Source organism: Macrotis lagotis, chromosome X, assembly GCF_037893015.1.
Source record: "Macrotis lagotis isolate mMagLag1 chromosome X, bilby.v1.9.chrom.fasta, whole genome shotgun sequence".
Taxonomy (NCBI): domain Eukaryota; kingdom Metazoa; phylum Chordata; class Mammalia; order Peramelemorphia; family Peramelidae; genus Macrotis; species Macrotis lagotis.
In genome coordinates this window covers 68,130,359-68,149,706 of record NC_133666.1, presented here as the reverse complement: position 1 = coordinate 68,149,706, position 19,348 = coordinate 68,130,359, and the positions used below count along the sequence as shown (strand labels likewise).

Sequence of the window (19,348 nt, the reverse complement as noted above, 5' to 3'; positions counted from 1 at the left end):
TCTGACACTGGATTTGAACTCCAGTTGTCCTGACACCAGAACTGGCGCCCTCTTGACTGTGCCACCTGACTGCCTCTTAGGTTCTAGTGTTAGGATATTGCTGGAAGCACAGTCAGAGATCTTCCACATCAGAGCCTGCCAAAGCTTATGCTTCACTGGTCTAGCCCTCTAAAATCTAGGATTACCTATAAAATGTTGATGAGGCATCAGAGTTGACCTTTGGAGAGATGATATTTACCTATGACTTTTCAGACTAGCGTCTTCCTATCCACTCCCAAGAAAAATTTCCCTAGATTTTCCTAGGAGTCTCGGTCCATTTGCTTTCAGATGATAGTGAAATACAACAGCTGTATGTAGATTCTTCCTCTAGGTCAGACTTTTCCTTTTACCAGTCAGAATTCCTGAAAAAAAAGAGGTGAATCTTTGTTAAATGAACATACAATCCAGCAAACCTGTAGTGTCCATTTTTAAATTATTACAGGCCTGCACAGCTACACCTTTGAGTTGATCAGAGGTGTGTTGTTTTTGTTACAGACGAGAAGTTGTACTCGAAGTAGTGTATCCCAGTATAACAGGCTGGACCAGTATGAAATTCGAAGCCTTCTGATGTGCTACCTGTACATTATCAAAATGATTTCTGAAGGTGAGTTACAGTCTATATAAGGCACATAAGTGTTCTGGCAGTAATCATTCACTCAGTCATTGAATGGTGACCTTGCCTCCCAACTATGTGATAGTTGCACATTACTGTTTATTTTTTTCAAACCCCATATTATAATTTTCAAATGAATTCAGCTTTGAGGATCTTGTTTTTTTCCTAGTTTAATAGGCATTTTACTAGGAATCCCTCAAAGGGGAAGTCTGTGGGAATAATATAATGGTTTTGCCCTGTACAACAGATTCCTTCTACTGCATGTTATTATCGGTGCTTTAGCATGTAACACCCTTGAGGCACAGGTAAATCCTTTCCCTAATTGACATTAATTTGAAAACCCTTTGGGATTTCCCTGGGGGCATGTTATAGTTTATCCTCTGGGTGGTCATTACAATTCATCTCAATTAAGTGATGCTTGCTGAGTGCCTACTATGTACACAGTCCTTCCTTTAGCTGTACTTTTTGTCTCATTGATTTCCACCATGAAATTTTCTGTCTTGTATACTGTCATTGATCACTTTGTGTGATGTTGGACAAGTCACTTAATTTTTCTAGCTCTCAGTTTTCCCATCTGTAAAATGAGGAGTCAGACTAGATCAATGGGTCCCAAACTTTTTACAAAGACTCTCTGTTACCATAAAACTTCAGGGACTTCCACATGATAATAGGTGTACTATTAGTATCTAGTGATTGAGAAAATACATAGTGGCAAAGAGTTACTGTGAATTAGTAATGCTTTTGCATGGATGTGTATTTTAGTGACCCCATAAGCATCTATGCGCTTTGGAAAAGTCACACATATGTGTGTGTCAGGCTTTTATTTATTCAATAAAAGATATAGTTGCTTATGGATGGATTCATTCATCCTTTGCAATGATTCTGTAGACCCCAAGTGGCCCACAGTCCATAAGTTGGGAATCATCTCTAAGGTCCCTTCTAGCTTGAAAATTCTATGACTATATAAAGTCCTAAACACTTACTAATTCCCTAAATTTAGGAACTATAAATAAGAATGCATAAAAGTAATAAAGGCTTTTAAGGCAGCCTTGTAAATACTCTTCAAAAAATCCTTAGGACTCAATAAAAGATTACATCTTTATTTTAACAATATGTTTTTGTCCATGATAATATTCCTTCCACCCGCATCAATCAACTTCATAGACTCTTGTGGGCAAGGAGAGTTAATAGCACCTGACGGCCGCTGTTTGTCCACTTTTCTGCTGCTCTTCAGAAGATGGGCAGATGATCTGGCTTTGGACCTGCACATTGGAACCTTTTCTGATTGGTACACTCTGCTGGAGCATGCCTGGAAAATGTGGGCTCTCACTGAAAAGGGAGATTGGCAAGATTTTCATAAACTGGGCTCCAGACTAATCCTTGAAGTTGACAAGAGGAGAGGACATGTGTCCTTTTCTCTGCTTTGTAAATTCCTTCTCATCCAGGTTCAGCTCTGGGACTACCTCTTCTTGGCAGCCTTTCCCAATTTCCCAAACTGTGTACTCTGCTTCTACATATTATCACTTTTGTCCACTCTCTCTCTTTTGCCCCTTTGACTACTTATATGTTTTTTCTACCCAGTAAAATGTCAGACTCTCTAGAGCTTTGCTTTTGTCTTTGTATCCCCAGTATCTAGGATAGTGCCTTGTCCATTGAAATGCTTCAAAGCATTGAGGCCAATGATAGGGTGGTGCAGTGGAGGCCACAGAGGGGCAGGGTATGTGGGGGTAAGACCAAAGACTCCATTTTATTCCACAGCAGTATTATCAAACAGAATTTCTTAATTGTTTGTGTAGCTTGCTTTGTCCTGGGACTCAAGGATGGAAGACCTGGCTCTGTCTGTATGAAGAAATAAGATTGACAAAGGAAAAGTACAACAGCTTTTCTCTACCAGCTATCCAAGATCAGGGAAGGGAGGGAAGATAGGAGTAATAAGATGTGGAGGAAAGTCTATTAATATGTAAAGAAATAAAAACTAATTGAGTCAAGAAAGCTGAAGTTCTTGTTGTTTATCTCATTTTTAGATACTCTCCTAACTTATTGGAACAAAGTCTCTCCTCAGGAGCTCATAAACATTTTAGTACTTCTAGAGTAAGTAGTCATTGGATTGTATTTGCTACTAATGACTTTTTTTCTTTTTTTAATGGACTTAAAGATTTTATTTATTTTGAGTTTTACAATTTTTCCCCTAATCTTACTTCCCTCTCCCCCCCCCCCACAGAAAGCAATTTGTCAGTCTTTACATTGTTTCCATGGTATACATGAATCCAAATTGAATGTGATGAGAGAGAAATCATAATGATTTTTTTCTGCTGTTGCCTACGTTTTAAACCATGATGTTAAATATGTGTTTTTAGCATAAAAAAACATGATACATGATTATACAAAACAACTGGCTTATTGCAGAATACCTCAGCAATAGCCTTCCATCTTTTTAATCCAACTGGAGTTCCATGTGATCTAGCTAGAAAGCCTAGCTAGAAAGTGGCTTCAAGCCACTCAAGAGTTTGGAGCAGCTGTGGTGTTAGCCAGCAACTCATTCTTGGAATCTAATATCTGTACTATTACCTAAGATCTCAGTAATTCTACAAAGGGCAGAAGCTCATTTGGGAGTGTGCTTTCTGGAGAAGTGTGATCTGGAAGTGGTCTGTCATCCTGCACCACTAAATGTGCATCTGTTGGAAAGCAGAAAGGTTTACTTTGACACCTAAGGAGTTTTCTCATGGCTGATAACGTTTATAGCTTCTGTTGCTGAGGGTTTTCTGAAAGAGAGAAATCCTGCTCTATACTACTTTGATGAAAGATCATCAAGAAATATTAAGAAATTATTGTCACAATGGAACAGTGAGTGAGGTAGCAGTTAGCAGGATTTATAGACCACTGTAACAAAGTAAACTTTCAGGATTCAACCGGATTTTTCCACATCTTAACAACTCTGGCAAGAGAGTCCAGTGGAGAGTTAGTAGGGAAGTGTCTGGTGGTGTGGTTGCTACTATGGCTGGTCTGTGGGCGGGAACGGTACAAAAAGGCTAGACTTTGGGCCTATGAGACTTTTAGTAGAGCAAGTCATTGTAGGCAAAGGGGACCGCGGAACCCTCTGAGCTACAAACGGGACCGCGGAACCCTCTGAGCTACAAACACGCACTCTCTCTCTCTCTCGCGCGCGCGCGCGCGCCAAAATGAGTAGTAAATAGGTCTAGGATTTAGTTGTGTTCTTTTTTTTTAACATGCACATGTTCACACAGATAATGTAGTTTTAAAAATGATTTACTTAATTGCCGAGATGATACAGCATTTTCCTGAATACTACTAATATTCTATTGGTTTATTTTCTTTCTAGAGTGTGCTTGTTTCACTTCAGATACACAGGGAAAAGAAACATAGCAAGGTAAAGTATCTTCTTTTGTAAAAATGGCCCTGCCATGTTTTATCCTTTTTATAGATTTATTTCATTCCAGTAGAGGGCAGTCTACTTTTAAAGTTTATTTTTTATTTTATTTAATTTTTATTTAAATTTATTTAAAATTAAAATGTCTGCCTTAGAAAACTAAAGTTGTTAACTCCTTGTGCCAAGACCACCCAGTGGGCCCTTGTTAGCAGAATTCAGTATTTATAGCCATTAGAACAAATATTAATATTTTTCCAAAGAGTAGACTGAGATTATGGTTTGTGAGATCTGTCATATTAAACTTGCTGTTACTATTCTCTAATCTAGAAGATGACTGAAGAGGGTCAGACCAAGGGAGAAAGAAATGTCTAAGAGGGTAACAAGAAAAAGGTGGTGCTTGAACCTAAATTTTGTTAGTTTCATTCACCATGTGGGAAAGTTCTCTCTTGGAGTGAAGATGTGGGTATGCCTGATACCTTATCCTTTCAATGTTGCCACCAAAGCCCCAGTACCTTACATAACTATTTTAAACATTTTTTGGAGGGGGGCTACATGTTTGTTTTTAACAAGATATATTTAAAGGTATCATTGTTCTGCATATTTAAAATTATTCGGTACTTATTTATTAAAGGAAAGCATTTAATATATTTATCATTCCTCCATGTTTTGTCTGAAGAATGATAGCCTAGTTGTTACAATTTTTAGTCTTTGTCTGGAGAATGTACGATGTGGTAAAGGATAAAACCAATAGCCACCTTATTAGGTTAACTATGTTATATAAGAAATTTTCTGAGTGTTAGTTAGGATGTTATTGGAGAAAAACTTTTAAAAAGATTAATGATTAGTTATTAGGCAAATTAATTATTAAGAACTGCCATGGACTAAAGGGAGGGGTGGTTTAGATGCTGTTTGTGTCTGTAGCTCTCTGTTCTCTTGTCATTAATAAAATCACTCAGGTCAGAAGTGATTCCATTTTCTTGGGGAATGACTCATATGTATATATATATATATTTCCTTAGTTCTCTATTTGGGAAATGGGACCCTTATCAGAGAAACTTGGCTGTAAAAATTTTTTCCCAGTTTTCTGATTTTCTACTAATCTTGAATGCTTTGGTTTTGTATGTGCCCGTTTTTTTTAATTTATTGTAATCAAAATCATTCATTTTATTTCCCATAATGCTCTCACTCTCATTTGATCATAAATTTTCTCCTCAATAGATCTGACAGGTAAATTTTTCTGTGCTCCCCAACTCATTTATATCACCTTTTATGTCTAAATCATATATTTATTCTGACAGTATCCTGGTTTGTCGTGTGAGATGTTGGTCTCTATTTAATTTCTACCAAACTGCTTTCCACTTTTCCCATTGATTTTTCTCACATAGTGAATTCTTGTCCCCCAAACATGGACCTTTGGGTTTCTCAAATCCTAGAATATATGTAGCACAACATGATGCTGCAGCAGGAATGGCCTAGCAACTATTGGATAAAACCCTTAGATGATTCACAGAATATTGTAGAGTGATGGTAGTTCATTTCACCCCCTCTATCTGATTTTTTTCAGAGTACATGATGCCTGGGTGTCCAAACACTTTGGAATAGACAGAAAGTCCCAGACCATGCCAGCCCTTCGTCATAGGGCGGGAGTGATGCAGGCCCGGCTTCAGCATCTAAGTAGCCTGGAAAGCTCATTCACACTTAATCACAGTAAGTGTATGATTCAATAGAATCTCTCATTTAAAGAATCCTGACTTTTAAATGGTCCAGAGGGAATTTAGTGAATGATGAGTTCATGTGTCTACATGTCTATGGAAGTCCCTGTTCGTCACTTTTTTTTTTTTTTGTAGTAGACCTGTGATTTCATCACTACCCGAGGTGAGGAAGCATTCTTCACCAATGTACAATAGCAAGGGCCACCTAGGGCACTGAACAGTCATGTGACTTAGCCAAGGCCATCCATTAGAAGGAGAATTTGAACTCAGGCTCTTCAGCCAATGCTTCCTCTCATTTTCACCTTTAACAGTTGTGGACCTCTATAGTCTTTCTTATTTAAATATTAATGGATTAAGATCTTTTTTTTTTTTTACATTTTCCCCTTGATGAATTTTGTGACATTGTTAATTTTTCATTGCCCAGATTTCATTCCTACTAGTAAAATTAAATATAGGTAATAGTGTGACATATAGTGCGGAATGATAGTAAAGAGAGTTTAAAGGGACCTCAGAAAGTCTAATCTATATCATAACAAGAATCTTCATTACAGTGTACCCAATGGGTGATCACTGGACCTTTGCTTGAAGCTCTCCAGTGGGAGGGGGCACCATTTTTTCATGTGACTGGACAGTATTGATTTCTTTTTCTGGAAACTGACTGTTCATAGATTTTGACCATTTATTAATTGAGGAATGACTATTATTTTTATAAATTTAGAAAATGGCATATGTGTTAACCTCCTTTTGCTCCAGTTCTAGCCTAGGACTTCACTAGGGCTTTGAGGTGTCCCTGGGTTGTTCAGGGTGATTGATACCTGCAGACTGGAAGCCTTGACCTTAGCTTCTGACTAGTGAGTCTTTGCCTTATCTTGCCCACCCTCAATCACGCCATTTCCTGGCCATCTCCCCACTGTGCCAACACATGGATACCTTTCTCACCCCCTTTCAAATTTAACTCTCAGAATAATGTAGAGAAAACATTATGACCTGGAACTCTGAAGGTGAATTTTTGTAGCAGGCTGAGATGTGCACATTTAAACATGCCCAAGGAGTTTGTCTGTTTATTCATGGCTATTTGAATCAGTTTTGACTGCCTCCATATTTTTGCCTCTTTTGCAACTTCTCTCCGTTGTCCCTAGTTCTTCCTTTTAGGGCCTAGCAATAGTCTAGTCTGCTGAGATACTTGAAGAGGAGTGTTAGATCCCCCTGTGTTCTTTCCAGACTAAACATCTTCAGTATCTTCAGCCAGTCCTCACACGGCATGATGGCAGAGCCCTTTACCATCTTGAATGCTTTCTGAATGATCTCCACTCTCTCAAGCCTTCCAGAATGGCAGGAGCCAGAATTAGATACGCTGTTGTTGATGTGACTTGACCAAGGAAAAGCACACCTCTTCAGGCTTCTCTTAATACGAAAACTGAATTGCTTTTATGCCTGCCACATCACACATTATTGACTCATGCTGAGCTGGTGGTACACTAAACTCTTAGTAATTTTAAAAATGATGTTTAGCCTCCAAGTGTAAGATTTTACATTTATCTTATTAAATGTATCAAATTTTACTTTAGTCAGTGTTCTCGTTTGCTAAGGTCTTTTTGAATACTTTTATCCCCAAGCTGTTAGTGAACTATACCAAGTCAAAATCTGGGTCTGTGGAGATGGTAATTGAAAAGTTAGAAAAGAGGGGTGTGTTTGAGGAGAAAAATAATGAGATCAGTTTTGGACACATTGAGTTGAAGCTGTGTATGGGACATTTAGTTTAAGGTGTCCAATAGGTAGATGGTTGGGAAGGAAGTTAAGGTTTGATTAAGATTTGAGAATCATAAAAAAAAAAAAGAAAAACAAAAAGAAAAAAAAGATTTGAGAATCATTTGTATAGAGATCAAAATTGAATCAATAGGAGTTGATGATGTCACTAAGTTGATGATATCACTAAGATTAATAGGAGAAGAGAAGAAAAGGGGGCCCAAGATGGGCCTTTGGGGACACCCCCCATTAACAGAGAAGACCCAGATAAAGATCTAGCAAAAAAAGATTGAGAAGGGAACTGTCAGAGGTTTAGTAGGAGAATCAGGAGAGAATGATCTAACAAAAATCTAGAGAGAGAAAAATATCAAAGAAAGAGAATGACCAGTAATGTCAAAATCTGCAGAGAAGTAAGGAAGGATAAGGATTTTGAGAAAAAGGTACTAGATTTGGCAATTTAGAGATGACTAGTAACTCTGGAGGTGGCAGTTTGGGATGAGTAGTGAGGTTGGAAAGCAGAATGCAGAGAATTAAGAGAGTGAGAGGAAAGAAAGTGTTGATACCAATTCTCAAGAGGGTTAGCCAAGAAAAAGCAAGTGAGATGTAAGATAAAAGGTGGTTTAATGTTTTAATTTTTAATATTTGTCCTTCATTTTTGAAGAAGATCACAACAACAGGAGGCAATGTCATAACAAGCACACTCATTGGATTTAAATGAGGGATGCTGTGCTAAGTCACTGGCCTCACTTTCTTCTCCAGAACTATCTGGACCCAGTGGCTAGATATGAATCAGGACAACTGGAGATGAGTCAGGGTTAAGTTACTTGCCCAAGGTCTCACAGCTAGTAAGTGTCAAGGGTCTTAGACCAGATTTGAACCCCTATCCTCCTGACTCCAAGGCCAGTGTTCTATCCACTGCTCCACCTAGATGCCCTGGTTGATGAAAGTTTGTATAATGATGGACAGAACAAGTGAGGGCTTTTTGAGGCTTGGAGAATCAGGGATATGTTTGTAGGCATCACAGAAAAAGCAATTAGACAAAGAGAAATTGGAGATGGGTGAGAGAGCAGAAATGATAGAAGGATTCATCTGTTGAAGAGGGGGACGACTTGTGAATGTAGGTGGGGTTTACCTTGTCAAAGAGAAAGACCACCTTTCCAAAGGAAAAAGGATTGAAAGAGAAGATAGTAGAAGAAGGCATCTGAGTGATGTGAGGTGAAGCAGAGAACTCAGTGAGTGGCTTTACTTTTTTCAGTGGAATATGAGCCCTGGGAGGTTTGAGGAATGATGAAAATGTTTGGGAAAGTCCCTGTGTATGAGATCGTGAAATGATTTGAAAGGTGTGAAAAGAGGGCTGGCTAGGTGGCACAGTGGATAAAGCACCGGCCCTGGAGTCAGGAGTACCTGGATTCAAATTCGGTCTCAGACACTTAATAATTATCTAGCTGTGTGGCCTTGGGCAAGCCACTTAACCCCATTGCCTTGCAAAAAATAAAAAAAAAAAGATGTGAAAAGATTGCCCTGCCACAATGAGGACCTGTTTATAATTATAGAACACTAATTTGTAGTGGACCCGGTCAACCCAGTTTTATTATTTTCTTCAGCTTTGTTCTGTAGTACCCAAATAAAAGCCAAAGTATTGGATGATGGGAATAATTCAAAACTAAGACCTGCAAGGTATAACTGATATTAGGAGAAGAGGGCAAGGGACTATAGCATAAGGAGATTGTGTAGAGTTGAATTTACCAAGGGGTCAATATGGGGGAAGAGAAGAGGAGTGTAGCCAGGACAGGGGTGATAGCCTAGGAAAGAACCAAGGGGTGGAGGGATTGGACTTCACAGTGAGGTTGAAGAATAGAGTTAGGAGTCATTAAGTGATGGAAAAGATAGAATGGTAAAAGATTATGACCATAAAAAGGAATTTCAGAGTACTTAAAAATGGAAGACTTAGGGGTGCTACTAAAGATCAAAGGTCTGACCATTTCTGTTATGTAGCTAAAGTAGAGGGGAGGAGGAGGAGGTCATAGAATGTGAGTACTTTAGTGACCATCTTATTATCATTATCAAGTAAGGCCTAAAACTGGGAGACATATACTTGCCAAATGTGTTTACTATGGAGAATATCCTACCTGGAAGCCAAATTAGAGGGGAATTTCTAATGGATGGTTAAAAACCTCCAGATGCTTCCATTTGCAGCTCAAGAACATTACATCATTTACTAAATGAGATTCGTAGATTTAAAAAAAAATTGGCCTATCAGTGCAGAAAAAAACCAAATGACTGAAAAATACCTCTTTTTAAGCTAGTGCTAGGCAGCTAGATGGACAACATAGGGAACGCAAGTATTCATCAGTAAAAGCATCTTGACCAAAGAGTAAAGGTAGAAAAGGGCCTGGAATTGAATTGATCGACTCAGTTGTTCGAGTTGAAAAAGAAAAGGAGAGTAACCTAGCATGCATTTGGCCAGGTCTGCAGCACTCAGAATGACCCCAAGCTTATCCCTGAAATAATTATTTCCTGCTGATGCTGACTGGTGCACCAGTCACAAAAGGGCAAAGGAGAGATGCACCAGTGGGGAGTGAGTGAGCTGTGCCATGTTCCCAATGAAGACACAGAACAAAAAAGAATTTCAAGAATATTATTAAAGAAACTTGTGGCCAGAAGGTAAAGCACTCCACTAGTGGAGCAGGCAGCTTGCTCTGGACTCACAATTGTGCTAAGTGCTTTACGGCTTTTAGCTCCTTTGAATTATGCCAAAAGATCCTCCATTCCAGAGAAAGCGGAGATTCTCTATAGAGAGGGGGTCAGGACAAGGCAGAGATGAGGAAGCAGAGGGAATGGCCAGTGAAAATGTCCCGAGTAGGGAGATAGTGTCCCTGGACCATAGTGAATGTGCCTGGGCACAGGATGCAGGTGGAGCCAAGTGATGAAGGACTTTGAATGCCAGAGTGTTTTGGAATTGATCCTGGAAGAGATAGGGAGTCACTGAGAATTTATTTAATTGGGGGGTGGGGGTGGGGGCAGAGTGACATGGTCAGACTTGTACCTTGGCAGTTGAGTGAAGAATGAACTGGGGTGAGAGGAGACTTAAAGTATATCAGTGAGGAGACCGATTTTAGTGGAGCTGTTAATACAAAGATATCTTAGAAATTGAGCTCAAATGGATAATTGACTTTACTGCTTGATATAGGAACACTCCTAATAACAATACAATATTCCATCTAGCTATGAATTTTGCAAAACACTTTCCATGCTCCCTCGTGTGTGATAGATGGGCTCCTCCCTGTTTTGCAGATGAACCATTAGGTTCAGAAATATTAAGTGACTTGTCACAGCATTACACATCTAATAATAGGAAGTGTCAGAGGCCACCATTTTCTCCACAGGGCCATACTGCCTCAAAGGCAGCCTAGACTTAAGTTTTGCATCATAAGGAAATTCCTCCTTCATTCAGAGAGCAGGTACTAAGACAACCCTGGGTTCTTCTCTCTGTGTAGGTTGTTTTCAAGTAGGACATTTCATTCGGAATTCTCATAGGAACTTTTCTGGTAATCAAAGTTTGGACTTCTTTCTGAATTGTAGGTTCTGGGACATCTGAAGCAGACATTTTCCACCAGGCCCTCCTTGAAGGCAACACTGCTACTGAGGTTTCCCTCACGGTGCTGGATACCATCTCCTTTTTCACACAATGCTTCAAGGTGAGATCTAGGAAGTAGAGAGACATAAGCTAACTGGAATCATAGAATGTAAGACCTAAAAAGGCTCTTTAGAGAAAATTTGATCCAGTCCCATCAGTTTGTGCAGACCAGAACTGAGATCCAGAGAGGGGTGGTGGCAAAACCAAAGGCAGCATGGTATAGTAGAATGACCTCTGGATTAGGAGCCAGAAATCTGCTACCAACTAGCTGTGCGACTTGGCCAAGCCCTTTCCCCTTAGGGGACAGTGTCAGCTCCTAGAACTAGAATAGATGATCTTGCTGGTCCCTTCCAGTGTTTTAAAATGTCATCTTTAAAATAGATTGTATAATTTTTCTTAAAAGTATAAAATTCAATAGAAGGCTTTTTATAACATAATTTATTCTTTGGTCATTTTGCTTAAGCCGCTCCAAGGGGATGTGGAGTCAAGCCAGGTGCTTCTTTCTCAGACCTATAGTTGTTTTGGAGATATTTGGCTCAGTCCTTGTTGTCAAAACTCAATTGAACACTGAAACAATGATCTCATAGGATTGTTCCTCTGGACATTATCATGATGATGATGATGATGATGGTGATGATGATGATCATCATCATCATCATTACTATTATTATTGTTGTTGTTATTATTTTGGATTTCTGATTTCATCAGCATGGGGAATTCCTAGTGTACAACCTCCTTCCACAGACGCAAATCATCAATTCCTGTATAACTAGGATAGTCCTAGAAAGTTGTTTGGAGGCACTGAAATGGCAAGTGACTTGTCCACAATAACACAGTCACTCTGTGATTAACTACAAAGGATCAAAATGGAAAGGATTTTGCCTTTGCCTGAGTAATTCAAATAAAATCCTTTCTCCCCTCCCTTCACTTTGGCCCTGCAAAACCTGATGTGCAAGTTTCAATACAATAAAGGAAAGCTCCTTGAGAGACTCACTTGAGCCAGCCTCTAGTCCTTCTCTTGACATGTGAAATCTGTTCTGATCCCAACAAGAGACATTGTACAAAGACATGAGAAAGATGCTTGGCCTTGTGCTCTTCATTCGTTTTTTGTTGCTGTGACTTGGCTGTGCTAGAGAAGGGAATCTCAGCTATCGAGATTAGACTTGGATCTCTCCAGCTCAGAGAGCAGTGGGGGTGTGACTTTTTCATTTTGTTTTCTTGTCCCATTTCATTGTCTATGGGACAAGGAGGTAGAATTTAAATGGAGTTGACTAGTTAACTTCTGGTTAAGAAACTCAAAGCTCCAAATTGCCTTTGAGTCTGACTCTGCACTCCCTTCACTGCCTTCTTTTCTTGTAGATGTCATTTAAACAACTGAGCAATCTTGGTTTGCCTAATTAGTCATCTCTTCCTCCTTACAAATATCTCATGTCACTAGTAGACAGACTGCCTCATGGTGTACACGTTAGGTCAATGTTTGGCAAGAAAAACCTCATATTTGTTCTGTGGCTTCTACTTCGTTCATTTTCCCAGAGAAATCCAAAGCTTCTCTCTGTAGGTTGGTTGGCATACACTTTTGTGGAAGCTACTAATTGTTCTTTTGCAGGCAGTGTGGTCAAGTAAAATGAGGTTAGTAATGCTTTTTTTTCATATTAGCTCCTTGTTTATTTTATGGTACTAGAAAGAGAATTCTGATTCTCAAAGTTTTCCCTTCTGATTTATAAAGATGGGTAAGAAAAGCTTCCAGGTAACAAACATCTATGGAGTATTCTGAGAGACCAAAGAAGGATCTCATCAAAACATTATTTAATTTATACCTTGGACTTTATAATTTGCTTTAACAAGGTAGTTTGACAAGTAAGTGTGTTGGTGAAGTCACTTCTCATTGCTTATCAAAAGAACAATAAGCTGTGTATCGTGGCCAAAATAGATGTTTTCTTGTTTCTTATAGAATCAACTCTTAAACAATGATGGCCATAACCCACTCATGAAAAAAGTCTTTGATATTCACCTTGCCTTTCTGAAAAATGGACAGTCAGAAGCATCCCTCAAGCATGTATTTGCCTCCCTGCGGGCTTTTATTAGCAAGGTAAGATGGAAAGCCTTATGGCTGCCTAGTTGCAATCACTGCCCCCAAAGGACTCTACTATTCATTTTACTGGTTTCCAAGAACTCAGATAAAGAAGCTATGGGGAGTAGCCTTACAAAAGTTAATAAAGACCAATGAAGCAAACAGCCTTAAGTTAGGGGAGGCTGGCCAAAAGCCTTCTCTAATCCAGGAGGGTGGAGAGTGGGGCTTTTGCTCTTACCCTTTCATAGCCTACTTAGCCATAAGGTTCCTATAGATATAGCATTTTCAAATAATTACCTGTCCCAGTTTCCTTTTTCTCCTGCTTCTTAAAAATTCACTGTAAAACTAAAGTGGAAGAATGCTAATCCCTTCATCATTCTTCCACTAGCTTCTAAAAGCTTCATGAGGGCACCTGGCACAGAAAGAATATTGCACTCAGGAAATGTTTGTTGAATTCTTTCTGAGGCCCCAAATTCTCCAGTCACTCACCTCATGAAGAGTCTCAAAAATTTTGTGTTCCGTTCTGATCATCATAGTTTAAGAAGGACTCTAATAAACTGAAGACTCTAGAGGAGAGAACCAGGATGAATAATGGCCTTGAGTACATACCAAATAAGGATTGTTGAAGGAGATAGGAATGTTAGTTTGGAAAAGAAAAGACTTGGAGTACGTGTGATCTTTCAAGGATTTGAAGGGCCACCATGTGAAAGAGGATAGAGGTTAGATTTAGTTCTGAGTCCAGTTCTGCTTGGCCCCCAAAGGTGACTGACCCCTAGGAGCAATTTGGGGGGGGGTGTTTCCAATTTAAACTTGATGCCAGAGAAAAGTTCCCAATGACTAGCACTGTCCAAAGTAGACCAGGCTGCCTTGAGAGATGGTAGGAAGTCATCAACGTTTGTCAGGCATGTTCAGTTAAGACCAAACCAGCTGACCCCCAAGGTCCTTTCTTGTTCTCAGACTCTGAGGCAAAAGGTTGTAAAGATTTTTATGACCAAAGAAAGACTTAAGATGAGGAGAAAAACATCTGAACTAAAACCTACTTCAGCCTCCTTCTGTTATCTGTGTAATTTCAACAAGATGAATACATTCATTGAAGTGATTTAAAATATTACATAGTTGAGGAGCAAGTTACCATTATTTCTTGAATAGCAACTGATTGAAATTGAAAGAGATATTAGAAATAGATGCAAAATGGAAATCCGCTAACATTTCTATAGCCATATATTTTCATCATCAGTGAAAAATGAAGCCACCAAATATATCTGAATTCACCTTAGATAATGTGCTATTGGAGGAAGGGGAGATGCCTCGCATGAAATTCATATGAAAGAAATTTGGAATATTATATTCAGTCCTGGGTGCCATATTTTGTCACTCAGTGTCGAACTCATCATGACCTTGTGGACCATAGCACTTCTGTCCTCCACTATCTCCCCAAAATCTGTCCAAGCTCATGTCCATAGGACACTATCCATCTCATTCTTGGCCATCTTCTTTTGCTTTCAGTCCTTCTTTTCTAGTATCAGGCTTTTCCAAAGAATTCCATCTTTTCATTATGTGGCCAAAGTATTTGAGCTCCAGCTTCAGTATTTGTCCTTCAAATGAAGAATCAGAGTTAATTTCTCTCAGTATTGATTAATTTGATCTCCTTGTTGTCCAAGGAACTCTCAAAAGTCTTCTCCAGCACCACAGTTTTGAAGTGTAGATTCTGTGATGGTCTTCATAGTCCAACTCTCACAACCATACCTACTGGAAAGAATCATAGCCTTGACTATATTTTGACTTATGTCGAGAGGGTGATGCCTCTACTTTTTAGTATGCTGTTCAGATTTTCCAAAGCTTTTATTCCAAGGAATGAGCGCCTTTTCAATTTCATGACTGCGGTCACCAACTGTAGGGATCTTTGAGCGCAAGAATAGGAAATCTGGCACTATGTCCATTTCTTCTTCCTTTATTTATCAGGAATAAATGGGAGCAGATGCCATGATCTTAAGGGGGGGGGGGATTGGTGGTTTGTTTTTTTTTTTTTTAGTGTTAAGCTTAAAACCTTTCCCCCTCCTATTCTTCTTCACTTTCTGCTCCAGAGTGATTTCATCTACATATCTGATGTGGGTGATATTTCTCCCAGCAATCCTAATTCCAACATTTGATTCATCCAGCCTGGTATGTTGCATGATGAAGTCTGCACATAAGTTAAATAAGGCCTTGGCATACACCTTTTCCAGACTTGTCCCCTATTTTATTCTAATGGTTGCTTCTTGGCCCACATATAGGTTACTTCTTGGGAGACAAGATGATTGTGCTGTTGTGTAATAGTTTTTTAGTCGTGTCTGAGTCTGTGACCCCATTTGGGGTTTCCTTGACAGAGACATTGGAGTAGTTTGCCATTTCCTTCTCCAGCTCATTTTACAGATGAGAAAATTGAGGCAAATGAAGTTAAATAACTTGCCCAGGGTCTCACAACTAGTAAGTGACTGAGGTCAGATTTGAACTCAGGAATATGCTACCTAATTACACACCTCGTACTCTATATGCTGCGCCTCCTGGCTGTTCTTTTGTCTTTCATTCTGGCTAGTTTTGTGTGAAACATCGCCTTGATGTTTATGACTTTTTTGAAGTGATCTCTTGTCTTTCCCATTCTGTTCTTTTCTTCCATTTCTTCTGTCTCTCCTCACTTAAGAAAACCTTCTCTCTCCTTGCTGTTTCCTGGGATTCTGCATTAAGTTGGGCATATCTTTACCTTTCTCCTTTATCTTTTGCTTCGCTTCTTTGGCTGTTTGTAAACCCCTATCAGTCAGCCATTTGCTTTCTTCCTCTTTTTCCCTAGAGTGTTTGTTGTTGCTGGCTCCTATATAATATTGTGAACCTCTGTCCATAGTTGTTTAGATACTCTATCTAGCAGATCTAATCTCTTAATATATTTATCATTTTATATTTTATATTCATAAAGGGATGTTATTTAGGTCATCTCTATATGGTCTGATGTTTTCCCCTGCTTTCTTCAATTCAAGACAGAATTTTTCTGTAAGAAGCTTATGATCTGAGCCTCAGTCAGCTCCAGGTCTTGTTCTAACTGATTGAATAGAGCTTCTCCACCTTTGGCTACAAAAAAAATTAGTCTGATTTTGATATTGATCGTCTGATGATGTCCGTGTGTAGAGTCACCTTTTGGGTTGTTGCAAAAGGAGTGTTTGTTATAAACAGCAAATTATCTTAACAAATCTCTATTAGTCTCTGACCTACTTCACTTTGTATTCCAAGGCTAAACTTGTCTGCTAAATTATCTTTTGATTGCCTCCTTCAGCATTTCAATCCCCTATGATGTATGTGACTATTTTTTTGGTGTTCCTTCTAGATGGTGTTTACATCTTCATAGAACTGAGCAACTTGGCCTCTTCAGCCTCAGTGGTTGGAGCATAGATTTTTTTTATTAAAGTGATGTTAAATTACGTGCCTTGAATTGGAACAGATCTCATTCTGTCACTTCTTAGATTTGACCCTGGGACTATTTTTCTTACCCTTTTATTGGTTATGAGGGCTACTTCTTACCCACAGTAGTAAACATAATAATCATCTGGATTGAATTCATCCATTCTGGTCCATATAAGATCACTGATCCCAAGATGTTGATGTTTAATCTTTCTGTCTCCTGTTTTAAATCTAATTTACCTCGATTCATAGATACCTTACATCCCATATTTAGTATAGCTCTTCAGGATCCTCATCCCAATTTCCATTCTCACAGAGAAGTCAGGTCCCTAAGCTAGTATATCTTGCCTCTGTTTTCTCTTTGTCAGACTCAACAGTCCCTTCCACTGAGCCTCACATGGCATGACCTGCATCTTGGTCATACTCTCCTGGACGTCTTTTGGCTTGTCAATGCTCTTCCTAATATAAGTGGCTGGCGAAGTGAGCACAGTGTGCTTAGACCACCCCATCCCTTTGTGGAAAAGGACTTGGGGGCCTCCTTCCAGAAAGCTATGACCTTGTGTTGATTGGCTGCTAATCTGGAACTGGAACTGACTGTAGGAGCTTTATTAATATAGGTTTGCTATATGGTACTGGAAGGTCTTCCATGACTGAGTATTTATATATGTGTAAATCAATAGTTATTTATTAAATGTCTAATATGTGCCAGGGGCTGGACTAGGTGACAAATGAATGAAATAACCAGTAATTGTTTGGAATTTAAGTTGAACAGGAGAGACAATCAAAACATATCTAAAAATATAGAGAAGAGGTACAAATAAACACAAAATCATTAAATCCGAGGAGGTATAAGCAGCTGAGTCTTCATGCAGAACATACAACCTGAGAAGGAATAAGGGAAGGAAGGAGGGAGGGAGGGTACTACAAGCATGGGGGCCAGCCAGTGCCAAGGTCTAGAATGGAGAGATGCAGTGACTTTCTTTTGCTTCTAGTATCCAATTTACATGCATGTCATGGCCTTTGAGAACAAAGCAAAAATATCATCATCCCAGTCATGACTTTCCCAGCACTTGGTTCATAATGTGCAAAAACAATGAGAATCTGGAAGATCATACTGAAGTCCCATATGCTTCAGAAAGCCTTCCTGCCTCTCTCTGATGCTCATGGCCTTGAGAGTTCCCTGGCATACCATTTCTACAATTTCTAATGGACCTGAACTGATTTCCTTTGTATGTTGTCCCAGCTAGACTCTCAGTATTTATTTCAGATGTGAGCAGTTGGTGTAAGTCATGCCCTTTCTGCTATTTGGTTAGCTTGGCCATCACCTCTTCTTTCCACCCTCACTCTTCTTCCCCAGTTTCCCTCAGCCTTTTTCAAAGGTCGTGTCAATATGTGTGCGGCATTTTGCTATGAGGTTCTCAAGTGCTGCACCTCGAAAATCAGTTCCACGAGAAATGAGGCCTCTGCCCTGCTGTACCTGCTGATGAGAAGTAACTTTGAGTTCACCAAGCGGAGGACCTTCTTGAGAACACACTTACAGGTCAGTGAGAAAGAAGGAAGACGGGCCCTCTGGCCTTCTTTCCTGCCTGCCCTCCCGAGAGTCTACACTTCATGTGCTTGTTAGGCTTTCCAGCTTAGACACGACTGGGTTATCGCCAACTCTTCATTCTCTTTTTATTTACCATAGCAATATTATGCTACCCTGATCCCAGGCCACATGAGCTCAGTAAGTCAACTGAAAGTCAGCAAAATTATGATCTTTAGAGTTTCAGCCTGTTTCCATGGGGGAATATGTGGAAGAATTGGTGAGGATAGCGTGGAGGTCACTATAGAGGAGTGTGATAGGGTTGGAAGAAATTTTATTCCTTCCACTATTTTATTTCTGTACTTCAAGGTTTGGGTTCTTTTGTATTTTCTTTTGCCAAAATGGTCTCTCTAGCTCTGCTCCCTGGCTTGGACCAGCCTTACACAATAGGCCACACACCTATGCTTGTGATTCCTCAAACATCTGATCCATTGGCCTAGCACCCCATCTGAAATCCTACCTTTAGAGGTCAACTCTCTGGAGTTTAAGCAGTGAGTTTTCAGGAGGTTCCCTATGAAATGATAAGGACTGAAACTGTATTAACTTGGATGGAAGGCCTTGTAGAGGTCTTCATGTCAAAAAAGTGAGGCCCGGAACTGACTTGGCCAAAACATGCTTTCCTGCAACTTAGTTGGTCAGATAAACTAGCAAGACACTAAAGGAATACAATCCAGAATGATGAAGTTTCAGGTGTTGTTGGCAAAGAAGTCCAAGGAAGCTGTTGGGGCAAGGAAGGGAGGGTCATGCTAAAAGGTATTGGGGGAAGGGGCCTCTTACCAAGCTTACCACATCCCAGATGGTGGAAGCAAACTATAACTTGAGAGCCACTACTTATTATTTCCCATGCCAGCTAAAAAAACAGCTTGAGTTCATACAATAAGACTAATCATTCAAACAGAAGAAAAGCTTTGCTACCACAAAGGCCTCTGGGATCAGCAGTACCAGCTGATGCAGAATGCAAATCCATAGGTTTTTTGTTTTTTCAAATAATTTTTGATCAAAGTAAATGAATCAGAAAAAGTTGATAACTCTGATAGAATGATGATAGAACTCTTTAAAAGAAACTCAGGCTTTTTATAGCAATTATTTTGAATGTGACAGGCATCCTAAGTATAATGGAAAAGAGCC

General features: G+C 39.5%; 1 protein-coding gene across 2 annotated transcripts in view; it reads left to right on the top strand.

Annotated features, from left to right (window-relative positions):
• The window catches only part of DOCK11 (dedicator of cytokinesis 11), a 195,625-nt gene that overhangs the window by 143,861 nt on the left and 32,416 nt on the right, over positions 1–19,348 (top strand). For both annotated transcript variants that reach the window (XM_074201251.1, XM_074201250.1), the window contains 7 exons: positions 535–643; positions 2,677–2,743; positions 3,993–4,040; positions 5,605–5,747; positions 11,081–11,196; positions 13,087–13,224; positions 17,993–18,175. In XM_074201251.1, the coding sequence (XP_074057352.1) occupies positions 535–643; positions 2,677–2,743; positions 3,993–4,040; positions 5,605–5,747; positions 11,081–11,196; positions 13,087–13,224; positions 17,993–18,175 (804 nt within the window). The remainder of the gene's footprint in view (positions 1–534; positions 644–2,676; positions 2,744–3,992; positions 4,041–5,604; positions 5,748–11,080; positions 11,197–13,086; positions 13,225–17,992; positions 18,176–19,348) is intronic.